Source organism: Scardinius erythrophthalmus, assembly GCF_964197995.2.
Source record: "Scardinius erythrophthalmus genome assembly, chromosome: 20".
Classification (NCBI taxonomy): domain Eukaryota; kingdom Metazoa; phylum Chordata; class Actinopteri; order Cypriniformes; family Leuciscidae; genus Scardinius; species Scardinius erythrophthalmus.
Window position 1 is genome coordinate 25,214,095 of NC_138240.1, and position 14,586 is coordinate 25,228,680.

The 14,586-nt window shown below is 36.9% G+C and overlaps 1 protein-coding gene across 1 annotated transcript in view; it reads left to right on the forward strand.

Moving 5' to 3' along the window:
- The window catches only part of magixb (MAGI family member, X-linked b), a gene marked incomplete at both ends in the record, with an annotated part of 89,103 nt that extends 76,058 nt beyond the window's left edge, over nt 1-13,045 (forward strand). The window contains 5 exons of the mRNA XM_081349537.1: nt 6,274-6,474; nt 7,873-7,931; nt 8,032-8,181; nt 9,089-9,227; nt 12,003-13,045. Of these exons, the coding sequence (XP_081205663.1) occupies nt 6,274-6,474; nt 7,873-7,931; nt 8,032-8,181; nt 9,089-9,227; nt 12,003-13,045 (1,592 nt within the window). The remainder of the gene's footprint in view (nt 1-6,273; nt 6,475-7,872; nt 7,932-8,031; nt 8,182-9,088; nt 9,228-12,002) is intronic.
- Nucleotides 13,046-14,586: the final 1,541 nt, after the last annotated feature.

Below are 14,586 nucleotides of genomic sequence, written 5' to 3' on the forward strand. Positions count from 1 at the left end.
TTAAAAACACAGTTTAATGGCTGGTAAGAAACATTTATAGTTGTTAAATTTTTTTGCTCGCCATTGGCATTGACATCAAAAAGTGAATGTTTGAACCCTGACTGTAATTTGTTTACAGCTGAATGAGTTTGTGCTCGAGAGAGTAGCAGAGGATGGGGGATGGAGGTATTGGATGGAGAGGTAATGTAAAGAAATGAGAGGAAAAAGAAGTGACAGCTGATATGAGGGGGAAGAAGATGAAGGGGAAGAAATAAAGATGCAGGAGATGAAAGATGAAAAAGTTTTAAGAGGTTAAAGGTGGCTTATGTTTCACGAACGTTGTCTTGGCAACAATGATTCCGAACCTATGTAAATGTGGTCTGCTCTTTATACACACTCACACACACACACGTCAGTCGTCAGCACTCTCATTCAGCGTTCAAGTGTTTCCGGAGGCTGAATCTGTATGACTCACACTAGATGCTGCATTGTGTGAAAACTAATGATTTTCAGTGACAGCCGTGATTACGACTCTCTTCCACTCCACTCATAACTCTACTTGTCTGTTTTTCTCAGCTTTACACTTTCTCATATTGAAAGGGCTTTATTCATTGTCATTTATTAATTTAGTGATTTGTCATAACAGATGTTTTAATAACATTTGAATCATGTCTAGTGGAGAACACAAATGAACTCAAATGAGCTGGCCAGTCAGACCAGTAGGTCAGATTTTTACTTTCTCTGCAACAAGAATGCATACGTTTTATGGTAGAAACATTTTTTGTGTGTGTGTGTGTGTGTGTGTGTGTGTGTGTGTGTGTGTGTGTGTGTGTGTGTGTGTGTGTGTGTGTGTCATCAAAATATATTTGCAAAGCAGTTTACAACAATTAAAGTCTTATTAATATCATATTAGGAAATAACAGTCATTTATTTATACATTTCTAGTCATTCTACAGTAACTGAATCTTTGAAGACTAACTCATTTTTTGTCCATAACAACATAATTCTTGATTTAATTCATGAGTTGAAAGAGCGATTGTCTGAATCTCACTAATAAAAAGTCACGTAAGTAAAGTCAATTCCATATTTACAATTTTACAATATTTATAACAATTTTTTTCCCTCTTGAATACATCTGTGGAATATTCCTATCATTATGCCCAAAAAAATGGAAATATGAGATACAAAATTACAATGGGCAATATTTTTAATACAGTAGGAAATATTTAAAAGTTTATTGTTTTTGAAAAAAAAAATACTTTTATACTCGCCAAGGCTGCATTTATTTGATCAAAAATAAAGTAAAAACAGTAATATTGTGAAATAGTATTACTATTTATAAGACAATTTGATTTGATTTGTTAATAACTGTTTTCTATTTTATTAAAATATTATTTTCTATTTTAAGTTCATTTATTCCTGTGATGGTAACTCTGAATTTCCAGCATCATTACTCAAGTCTTCAGTCTCACATGATTCAAAAATATTTCTAATATGCTGATTTGCTTCTCAATAAACATTTCTTACAATCAATAATGAAAACAATTGTGCTTACTTAATATTTTTTAACTGTTATAAATGTTCTTCTGGATTCTATAATGATTAGAAAGTTTAAAACAACAGCATTTATTTGAAATATAAATGCTTTGTAACATTATAAATGTCTTTACTGTCACTTTGCTCAATTTAACTTACCCTTCCTGAATGAAAGTGTTCATTTCTTTCCGAAAAATCTTACTGACTCCAAACTTTTGTACAGTACTGTACATATATTTGATAAGTATTATCATTTATTTTATAATATCTGTGGTTATTATTCAAACATCTGATTGTAAGCTGTATTATAAGGCGTTATGAATGCATTACATATAGGCTCTCTACGTAACATACTGCTGCCATCTTATCCAGAGTGACTTATTTTTATGTCGGGAACAGTCCCTCCAGAGGAATCAGGAGTAAGTGCTTTACTCACAAGGAGATTAGTGATGGGAACTCCGAGCACTTTCCTCTTCTTATATTTCCCATTATGGGATTTGAGCCTTTGGGTTTACCAGCCCAGACATTTAACCACTAAAATGCCTGCCAACCCTCAAAAAGCCAGGTCAAAATGATTAATTATTGAACTTGAGCAACCATAATCACATAAACATCATTTAGCAAACACATTTATCCACAATTAATCCACATATGACCGCCCGTATCATTAACGTAAGTCTTAAATGTACAGTGCACAAAGATGGTGGAAAATGGTCACATAAGATTCAGTTACAACTGCTTTTGTATGTTTATGTAACATTATAATGTGTAGAATATGGAACTTATCATAGACACTTAAAATGCCAATCAGGCAACATTAAAAGTCAAATGGTACTTGGATTGTCATTAACATTATGGTCTTAGTCAATTAGTGTTTTGAGTAAAAGCAGAATCTGTAATGCGTAACACCTCCTAGGCAGATCTTACTCTGGCATCGGCCCAGAAACGTAATAGAAAGTCATGTTAATCCAAGACGCTAATGCTAGTTCTTACAGATATCCCCTCAGGGATAGCATGAATTTTTCCCTTTGAGCTAAAGCGAGTCAGCATTAAACATCAATGAAGATTTCTGTTTCTCAGCTCTCTGCTTACAGAGGTTCATCCCCGAGAAAATAGAGGCAGGACAGAAAGAGAGATGTGTGTGGGCATGTGAATATTTTTGCCTCCAACAGTGTGTGTGAGTGTGTGTGTTTCTAAGTAGGTCGGCACAGGACAAGTTTCTGTTCTCGGTAATGGCGTGCGCTAATGGAGACGGGCAGATTGACTTTAGGGACAAAGATGTGGACTTACAAGGTCATTTCCCTTTAGTGTCTGCACGTGACTTTACACAGACATTACCCCTGCTAACTGATTTAAGAAACTTCCAGTTTAGACTCAACAGCTGGTTCGGTTTAAATAGAGAACATATTTAACTGTACTAACATATTTAACTGTTCAAACTAACAACTGTAACAAATGTATGTGCATGTGTTTAGATACAGTACATACAGTGATAGTCAGAATATCTGACTATTTATTTATTGGATGAGTTGGACCAGATGGTTGAGGGAAAGCACATAAATGTAAAATACTGTTTAAAAGTATCCCATGATGCACCTCATGAAGAGCTTGAATAAAAAATTAGCTGCCGTAACTTACTAATACGTTATGTTTTACTAATTCGTTCCCTCGTTTTAATTATTCGTTCCCTTGTTTTATTAAAGCATGGCCACGTTGTTCCCTTGTTTTAGTCAAATCAAAATGAGGCAACTAGATCAGTTCAATGTGGCCACGATTTACTAAAACGAGGGAACAAATTAATAAGTCGTTGGAACAAATTCTTAATTAGTGGCCATGATTTAACTAAAACGAGTCAACAAATTAGTAAATAGTGGCCACAATTTATATTATTTTGTCTGCATGTCATGTGCGCAGCTCTGTTTATTACACAGTAAAAAAAAAAAAAAATCAAAGTTGCAAATAAAACAAATATTATTGGAGTGTTTTAAAGAGAAAATACACTCAATTTTTGTCAAAGATTTTTGTTTTTGTTTAAAAATTATAACAAAGTAAGATGGTGTTTCCATGTTTTGGTTTGTTTTCTTTTGCTTTGCTTCTGATTTGTTTTTCATTTGTTTTGTTTTCAAATGTTTAACATTGAATATTGAAAGTATTAAATTTTTTCAGCATTTTTGTCCTTCTTTTTTTGCCAAATTTCATAACAACTAAAGTTATCCATATTTTCTATCGTACAACATAATGTTTTATTTAAAGCATGTAATAAGTTGTCTTCAAGATTTCACTTAAAGCATGTAAAAGATTTAGAGCTTTGAAAACAGTATGGATTTATAATAACCGCCACTGTCTAGAATGTAAATAAATTATAAAAATAATTATTAGTATTTGCCAAATTTATAATAATTTATTCAAATGTATCTCATGTGAATTGGATTAATACCTTTCTTCAAGTAAACCACTACGGCATAAAAAAAATATAAAAAATCTGTAAAAGGTCTCATTTCTGTATTTAGCTCCAGATCAGAAGTCTGTAATCTCTTATCTGTCTGTAATCCCTAACATCATATCAGCACCACGATGATTGTGATATCCACGACTGTAAGGATTTACGTTAAATCTACATTGATAATCTGACTGCGAGCTGCGTCAGGTTTCTGTAGGTGACATTCTGAGAGGATCTGCAGCAGCGACAGAATCTCTAATTCAGACGTATATTAATGATGGATGCCTTTAAAAGCCACCCTGGAAAGAGTTTGACATTGAATGAGAGAGAGTAACTTTTTTCTTGCCACACTGATGAATAATTTCCCTCTATCTTTCTCTCGCAATCTTTCTCTCTGTCCCATTTGAATCCCTCCCACTTTACTCTTTCCACCCTCCATCCATCATCTCTCCCATTCCTCTACAGAGAGAAAAATCTCCATAGAGGTTTCTTTATCTGCTTCCCCCTAGATAATCCATCTTTATTCTTATCTGTGTGTTTTTCTGCAAGTCTTTGCTAACTGTCATTGTACACATAGGGGATAATTATCATGCAATATGATTTTAGTTCATTTTAATTTAGTTTATTTATTTAACATTTAATAACGGCAAAACTGATTAAAGAGTAAATTACAATAATAGCAATACATAAACAGGTATTACACAAAACAAGACAGAAAAATTCAATTACACATAACAATAGATTATACAAACAATCCCTACACTCTCAATAGTGCCAGGACTGGTATAACCCTAACTCATAAGCCATTATCAAGAGATACACCTTAAGCAAATATTTAAAAACCACTCAGAAGAGGAAGATTTTAGGTACAAAGGCAAGCTTTTCCACAACCGTGCTGCCACCGAAAAATGCATGATCCCCCTTAAGTTTTAAGCACATCTCTCCAGACAGCAACAGAGTATTAGATGACCTTAAGTACCTATTGGTCTGATAGTAAGAGAGATAAATAGTGTGGTGTCAAACCATTCAAAGACTTTGGAGCCAAAAACGGGTGTGCTACTTTCCCTCTTTCTAGTGCCAATTAAAAGTCTGGCTGAAGCATTTTGGACCAACTGGAGATGGGATAGACAAGATTGAGAGACCCCTAAATACAATTCTGTATTGTGACTCATTGTTTGGCATGGTAATGGTTTTAAAATGTTGATATATTTGGTCTTAACGGAATAGATCTGCTACGCTGCTGCTGCTGCTGTTATTGCTGCTGTAGAGCAAGTACGGGACTTGCTACTGCCATGCTAAGACATGCTGCTGCTGAACAATATAGCGCACATGAACAACCCGAATCTGTACAGGTGGAGCTGGGGAAGGTGGAGGGTGTCTGAGAACATGCTTTACTGCTAAGGCAAATGCTAACTAAGTATTAGAAGGTTGAGCATGCAAGTTCATTGGCTACTGATACAGCAGGAACCAATCAGCTGTTCCCTGTAGAGAATGATGTGATTGCAAGCAGGTTGAGTTGAGGACCTATTGCCTGCGCCATGTAAAGTTTCGTAACTTTGAGTTGCAATAGTCCAATCTCAATGAAATAAATGCTTGAATAATAGTTTCTAAGTCATTGAGTGGGAGGAAAGGTTTAATTTTGGCAATCATCCTATAAAAAAAATGCTGATTTGACAGCTGAATTTATCTGTTATCAAATTTGAGTGTGGGGTCAAAAATGACCCGGTAAAAATCAAGTATTTTGGAGTCGTTCAGTTGAAGAAAATGTTCCGCCATCCAGCTTTTAACATCACAACACAAAAACAATTTTTTTTCTGAAGATCTTCAGTTCCTGCTTGTTCTTTTCTCTTTCTTCCGTCTGTCTCATTCATACTCTGATTTGCCCAACGAAATTACAGTCTATCAGATGTATAATTGAAGACTTCAGATGCAAAAACCTCTAAGTCTGTCTGACATTTATCTTTTAAATTAGCATTTTTATGCAACTCTTATCAGTGGCATAAGACATTTCAATAACTGACAAATAACCTTTTCATTGCCATGGAAGTGAATTTACTGATCCTAACATAGGGGCCTGATAAAAATGCTTATTTAAAAGAAAAATGTCAGACAGACTTCAATTATTGATTCTCTCTGATAAGTGCCAGTAAGAAACTATTAAGCAGTGCCCTAGCAACCATATAGAACTCCTTCTTAAAACACAATAGCAACACATAACAATGCTCTACACCCTAAACACCCTGATATTGTGTTGTCAGGGTTTGCAGAGTCAAGCATCTCTCTTGATGTTAAATAAATATTCTCTGTTTCTTCTGCAGCAGCGTCTCTGCTGCCTCACAGGTTTGTGACGGTACGCAGAGGCAGTCCGGCGGCTCGCAGCGGTCAGATCAGGCCTGGGGATCGTCTGGAGGCGGTGGATGGGAGATCAGTGGTGAATTTACCTCACAGAGAGCTGGCTCAGATCCTGAGGAGAGCTGGAAACACACTCCGCTTGACCATCGTACCCCGCGCCAGCGCTCGTAAGTGGATTACTTCATACACGAGGGCTGCGTTCCAGTCCAAAATTGTCATGCCCTTCACTCGCTAACTTCCCTTCATCTCGTTCACTCGGATGTACGTCATTGCTTACGTTGCACGAGTGCCCACTACTGGCCGAAACTGCGGTGGGCTGAATTGGAACGTCCTAAGCCCTTGATCACTTGGAATCAGCTGTGGAGTTTATTTATTATTTACATTTTTTTTTCCCTTTACGAATTTGTTTTATGCAGCATCCAAATGTATATAGGCGTGTTTAGGTTGTTTTAAACTAAAAAAAATTGTTTGTTGTGGTGGCGATTAGACAAGATATGCGGTGACGTCACAGTCGTACTGCATTGTGGGACATATAGGTACCTGAAGTGTACATATGAAGTAGACTTGCTCCCTCAGTCAAAATCGAGGGAACGAGGGTCTGTCCATATGAACTTCCCTCGTCCACTTCACGAAGTGGAACGCACTTCAAAATGGCGGCATGGGAAGTGCTCAGGGAAGTTCGCAAGTGCGTGTCTAAAAGTGGACTGGAACGCAGCGCTGGGCTGATCGTTTTTACTTTATTAAATAAATAGTTTACTTTTTTCAATACGCTCTATGCACGAATGCTGCTGACGTATTTCCGGTAGAATCTCAGCCAGCGTCTTTACTTCTGCATAGCGCGTTCTATAGCGAAGTGTACTAGCGGCAAAACTTTCATAAAAATGTTTTTCTCAGAAACGGAGACAACGATTTTAGAAACCGATCCACTAGTCGGATTTTGCATGATATGAGAGAATACTCACCCTCAAAGTTGTCGATGTAGCTCGAAATATATCATTTAAAGCCCTTCTCTTTCTTACTCTCAGGTGTGACAGCTGACTACCTCACAATATTGTTAACATCATTCACGTTAACCGCTAGAAGTTCTTGTAAACAGTGAGTGTAATCTACCATTATCTCAACGACACAGCACCGGATGTAACTGGGCGGGCTGAGGCAAAATGCGGAAGCGATCGTTAGCCGTAGATAATATTAGAACTAAAACTTATCCTAATACCTATCTTCCCTCAGATGGTGGAGGACAAATAAGCAACAAGTATAATATATAATAGCATAAATGCCATATCAACTTCAATACTATTTAAATGTATCCCATGATGCAGCTCATGAAGTTGCTGGTTGAATGTCCAGAGATCGAATCTAGACAAAGGACATCTACATTGAGAAAGCTCAAATATGAGACACATAAATATTTATTTATTGTTTGTTTGTTTGTTTGTTTGTTTGTGTGTTGACTACTAATCTTTTTTACTTTTTTACTTTTTACTATAGATATATAGATATTATATAAATAAACATTGTAACGAAATTGTATCCTAATACCTTTCTCCCGTCAGATTCCTCAGAGCGAGCAGATAATGACTCTGATTATAAGAACAGGAAAACTCACAGGTCAAAACCAAAGGTGGGCAATAGCTTTTCCTCACAATTCCTGTACATAAGCTGTGTGGCAAAAAATGACAAATAATAACTCCCTCCTTTTTCATTTTTTTTCCCTCTTTGAGCAGGACGCCACACGGTACTACAGTGTGGAATTAGAGAGGGGGCCCACAGGATTCGGCTTTAGTCTGAGAGGAGGAAGTGAATATAACATGGGACTCTATGTGCTGGGACTGATGGAGGGAGGACCGGCCTCACGCAGCCACAAAATACAGGTGCAGATCTATAGATACAATAGAACAAATTTGTTTGTAATTTGTAAGTAATAGTAACAAATTACTAATTACTTTTGGGTATATATAAAAAAATGTCGAAAAAAAAAACGCCTTTAGAAAAATGTAAAGAGACTAAATAATAATAAAGGGTTTATTCTAAATTTTTATTTTTGGGTTAAAATAGTCTGTTGTAATTACAGTTACCTTAAGAACAATAGAAGTCAAGAGGAAGTCCTTATTTAGATGGATATAAGCAGGTGTGTGTGTGTGTGTGTGTGTGTGTGTGTGTGTGTGTGTGTGTGTGTGTGTGTGTGTGTGTGTGTGTGTGTGTGTGTGTGTGTGTGTGTGTGTGTGTGTGTGTGTGTGTGTGTGTGTGTGTGTGTGTGTGTGTGTGTGTGTGTGTGTGTGTGTGTGTGTGTTAGAGACTGCAAAATATTACTTTTTGGGGACAGCAAGTGTAATACAGTATACATTTTCAGCCATTTTATAATACACTACCATTTAAAAGTTTGGGGTCTGTAAGATCAGGCTCACCAAGGCTGCATTTATTTGATCAAAAATACAGTAAAAAAATGTATTGTAATTTATTCCTGTGATGACAAAGCTGAATTTTCAACATCATTATTCCAGTCTTCAGTGACACGTGATCCTTTTGAACATGTGACACTGAAAATCATAATATGCTGATTTGGTGCTCAATAAAGATTTTTTTTTATTATTATCAATGTTGAAAACAAATTAGAAAATATTTTCAATTGCCTAAATGTATTTCATTGCACTTATATCCTATAATCTAAGGCATATAGTGCTTATATGAATGTTGGTTTATTCACTGTAAAAATAAAAATAAAAATCTTGTCTAAAACACAATTGTGGCTCATTTGGATTGTAATTGTGTATGCTGTAGGTGAGCGATCAGCTGGTCGAGATCAATGGAGACAGTACAACAGGAATGACTCACAGTCAGGCTGTGGAGCAGATCCGGACCGGAGGAACCAGGATACACCTCGTGTTCAAAAGAGGAAATGGATACGTCCCTGACTACGGTAAGAACATGTCAGAAGTCAGCTGAACATAACCCGAATGTTAACATCTAAAACATGATGGTCATATTCTCATTGCTATTAAGTCATGAAGTCACCAGATATCAAATAACATGATCATGTATAAAGCAATAAGCCATGAGTGGCTGTATGTAACACTGGTTTAACTGTGGTAAAGGGCCGTTGTTAGCGTAAAATCCCCTTAACCATGGTAAAATCACTATCTCAAAGTCTTCTGTGGCTTCTTTGTTGCTTTTTCAAAGAGCATAAGCAAAATTATAAAGTAGACCAATGATCAATAAATAATAAAACAAATTTTTGTAGATGTAGACTTGCATACAGAATGTGTAGACTTCAATTGGGCTTTACACACTGTGCTAACCCTGGGTTATCGTTGTTTTAAATCCTGCTTTTAACCCCAGGTAAAGTAATATTTCACACTTGTAATTAATAATTTAGAAGCAGGGTTAGCACCGCTTTTTTTTGCCAAACTTGCACAGTGTGAAACAATGTGGTGTCAGCCAATTGTAGGGCTCATATTCACATGCTTTGGATGGTCATTGAATCACCACATGTTGCATATAAACAGGGTATCAAGATAACCCAGGGTTACGTTTAGAATGACCCAGGTTTAACTGTTTCAAAAGTTAAAAGCTCATCAGTCAATAGTCTTTATACAACAGTCTTTGTCTTCTTATGAAAATCTCTGTATCTATTAGCTTACTAACCGCTGTTCTCTGCTTTTTTATTTGGACTTTTCCCTTTTTCTATTCTCCTTGGTTTCATTTTTTTATAATTCATTACTACCCCCTTTCATTATTTGTGTCTTTTTAACAAATTATGTACACTCGCTTCTACTAATTTGCTTTTAATTTTGATTCATCTCGTCTGATTTGCCCTTCATCCTTATTTTTATCTCATTGCTTTCTTTATATTTACATCTTTGATCTTTCATTGCCTTTATTTCCTATGAACCTTTTTTTTTTTACTCTCCTCCTTCCTTAACTCCTTGTTTTCATTCTTTCGGCTTTCCCTCTTTCTTTTCCTCCTCCTTTAGTGGAGCTCTCCAGTCTCTCTCTCTGTATGACCAACTCCAAGCTGGGCGAACCGTGTTTCTATGTGATTGGAAGGACAGAAAATACGCGGTTGGTAGCTGTTCCTGTTAGTCCTCCATTTTACTGTTTCTCTACATCTTCTGTCTCATATTTCTCTGTCGTCTAAACGTCTTTGACCGTGTTTCCCGGTCTCCCTGTCATATGTTAATAATACACCAAGAGTCACTGTGATGTCAACCTGTTTGTGATTCAGTATGGCAGACGAGATAATGATTTAAAAGCAGCTGTAATATTTGTTGGTAATTCCAGATGAAGCTAATTAACTTGCATTATATTATTCTAAGGTTGTCAAGAGATTAAAAAAATTCCAATTGATTGCATGATTTTTTTTTTAGTATCATATGGCTGTCAATCATGTAAAATTCAATAATCAAATTAATTATATGCTTATAAACTAACCAAATGAACATAATTAAGATACATTACATTATTTTGACAGCCAATTAAAGCATGCAAAATATGCATAGCATTTAGAGGGTACTTCAAGCTTCAGTTGCTCCAATGGGAGGAAAATTCCTCATTACAGAATTTTTGGGTCAGGGAGCATCATTAAAATGTTGTTCATTCATTCCCAGCGCATTCAGCTCCTTGTTTAATGAGAGAAAACAAAACATGTTACAGAGATGTCTTTTGACTCTGCAGAAGCCCTTAGTTGGCCCTCTCGTAACCATTTAAACCATCAATGGTGTGTTGCGCTTTTATTTCATCCCTTTAATGATAATTCAGTTCTGCCACACAAAGACTGCAAATGGCTTCGCTATTGTTAAATCGTCTAATTTGGAACAGTCATTAAAATGCATTTAGCTCTTATATATTCTATTAGCCAATTATATTAGACATTTTGATTATGAAATTTTCCTGCTTAGATTCTGATTATTCCGAGTGTTGAGAAAGTGAATTAAACTGCTGGAAACCAAATGAATGCAAAGCTATTCATTGTTCTTTATTGTTCTTCTTTGTTCGTATTGTTCTTTTTCGTATTGTTCATGATAATTCCGTCAACCTTTAACATCCATGGACTCTTTCCATTGTAGAAAAGGTGTTTTTTTGTTGTTGTTGTTTCTCTCACTAAAGGTGTGGTGAAAGGTTGAAAGGTTCTGTGTGTCCTTTGGAATCTGTATTTTTAAGAATGATGTTAACTTTGGCAATTATTTTGTTATCTGATTTTATTGTAATTATAAACATGATTTAGGTTTTGTTGTATTATTTCATAGTGAAGTTATGTCATGCAATAACAGAGTTATTGCATATAATTAAGTGGATCGTTATTAGCATATCAAACAGACTCTTTTGCATTTCAAAAGCTTCTTAGCTTTTAGTTTTAATGAGTCAGCCGCAGCTTTAAAAGTGAAGCACACGGCACATTCAGAATGACCTCAAAGTCCTCGCTGAAGAGGGTGACAAAGACCCGAGCGAAACACTTGAAGTGTTCCGGAACATTCGTTGTGATTGGTTTTCATAACTGTCTAAACTGTAATTCACTTTCCATTTTACTTGAACAAGAGTTACTGAAATATTTCTCCACATACACATCTTACCTGCAACAGAAGCACTGAACACTTTTTAACAATGTTTGTTGTAATAATGTTACATAATCAGGTGAGTAAATGCTTACAATGTTAATTTTTCCTCTTTTCTCTCCACCATTACGTCTCACTCTCAGACCCTGATGCCGTCACAGCCGTCTCCTCCTCACCCCAGGCCCTGCAGTCGGGTTTGGCTTCAGTAACCCGTCGCCGTGCTCGACAGGATGCCAAATCCAGCGTTCAAAAACCAGGGAAGACAAACCGAGGGCGGAGAGTACGAAGGGACGGTGACGGAGGAGACCGCGAAAGCCCTGACAGTCTCGAGGGCGGGGGGCGAAGGTCGAGAGACAAAAGGTCACAGAGCTTGCCTAGAAACACACTTAGAGGGCATAGTGAAGAACACTTGGAGGGAAGTGTTGAAAGAAATGGGAGAAAGAAGGAAAAAGGTAACGAGAGAAGGGAAGACAGGTCAGGACGGAGCAAGAGCGAAGAGAGGGTGAGACGGGTGGAGAGAACGAGTAAAGGGGACAAGAGCAAGAACATACAAACCATCAATAAACAGAGACTTCCTGAGCCTAAACTTCAGTGGGAGGAAGATGAGGAGGACGATGAGTGTGAGAGAGAGAGAGAAAGGCTGAAAGACAAAGAATGGGAGGAGGAGGAGAATGAGGAGGAGGAGGAGGAGGGGAAATCAAAGAGCGATAGGGAATGGGAAAGAGAAATAATGATGAATAAGGAAGGGCTTGAGTGGGAGCTGAACAAAAAAACTGAACCAGGCGAATTGAACGGAGAGCAAGAAATTAGTTTTCATAAGCGCCTGCGTTATTTGGGCGTCCGTGTGCTACCTTCAGACATTCAGCCCCGCACACTTCGACCCTTATCTGGCCTCTCACCGGAAGGGCCAGCAGGGGACGCTGAGTTCAATCGGGCCCCGTTCTCTTTCCTCACGTCTGGGCCGTCCGACGACACAGAGTCCGAGTCAGGAGCCAGTGTGTCTGAGTGTAGCATGTCTGCGGCCAGTATCTCTGGTCTCTCTGTGTATCTGAATAACTCAAAAACCACACAAAGGGCCCCGGGCCCCCCACTTCCAGGCCCCTGGCTAAAACCCAGCTCAAAGAGAATCATTAGAGAGGCTGAGAGGATACGAATGGTAGGGAAGGGTAGAGGAACTGAAACATGATTTATGATCTCTTTTACTGTTGCTCATACTTGTGTTTAAAGTCGCGATGAAACGGAAGTGATCTTTTTCTTCGGTATTGTGACGTACATCTAAAAATCTAAACAGATTATGGAAAAGAAAAAAAATGAAGGCCAATCAATTTTTGATTGGATGGAGGCAGATCTGAATGCAAGCTTGTAGTCGATTATAAGAAAGCAGAGAGGTTTATGTAAACTAAATGATTGAGGAAATCCGTGCGTTGTTACATGAGAGAAGTCTATCGTTTCACCGAAAGAGCGAGTTAGGACATTTTAATAAAAGAAATGACGAGGTGTAATAATTTTAAAACAATAAACATGCATGGATGAATGGTTTGCGATAAATTTAGTAGAGCTGTTCTGTTCCTTTTAGTAATTTAATAAGAAAAAATCTCTTTCGATCTGGCCATTAAGCAGTTTACATACATTTACATTTATTCATTTAGCAGGTGCTTTTATCCAAGGTGACTTAAAAATAAGGAAAATAACAAGTAATTTGTTCCATGCAGCAATATTCATCGTACACAATAGTAAGTTTAAAAGATAAGGACGTTTTTGAGCATCTTAGTAACCACCTAGTGTAACGGAGGCCAGCTAGTAGTCGCTGTGCGAGTAAACCTCACTCCTCTGATCTCAATAGTCTTTAGCCTCCTTGTTAGAGCGCCTGACTCTCATTTTATTATTATAATTTAGTTTAAGTCATTTTTGAACACTCCCACTCTGGTTCGCTCTCTCAAGCCTTTCTCTCTTCCTCTCTTCCACTTTGTCCTCCATAAAGAAGGTCTGCCGTGATCAACACAACATCTTTTACTTTTCTGCCAGACTGTTACAATATGTTGACTTCGTATGCAACAAGATGATCATGCTTATGGCCAAATATTCTTCTTATCTTTAATGGTAGCTTGAGTCCAGTTCTTACCTTTTGCACAGCTGTTTTTCCTCTTCTGTACCACTGTGTGAACTCTCTTTAATCTTTAACAATGCTCCATATAAACCATGGAAAGATGAGACTGTATGCTCACATTTCATTAGCTACAGAGCAAATATTGAATGATGATTGTACACTACCTTTCAAAAGTTTAGGGTCAGTATGTTTTTATTATAATACTTTTAAAGTGACAGTAAAGACGTTTACATACAAAAGATGTCTTTTTGAAGTAAATGCTTTCTATTCATCAAAGAATACGGGGGAAAATATGTTGGTTTCCTCAAAAATATTAAGCAGCTCAACTGTTTTCACCATTGATAATAATAAGAAATGTTTCTTGAGCAGCAAATCAGCATATTAGAAAGATTTCTGAAGGATCATGTGACTTTGTGGAGTAATAATGCTGAAAACTCAGCTTTGTCATTTCAAGAAATTATATTTTGTAATATATTAAAACAGAGAAAAGTCATTTTAAATTGTAATATGTCTGTTTTCACTGTACTTTTGATCATAGGAGACTTCAAAACATCAAAAAATCTTACAGACCCCAAACTTTTGAACAGTAGTATAGCCTGAGATTTCATGTTCGAAACATT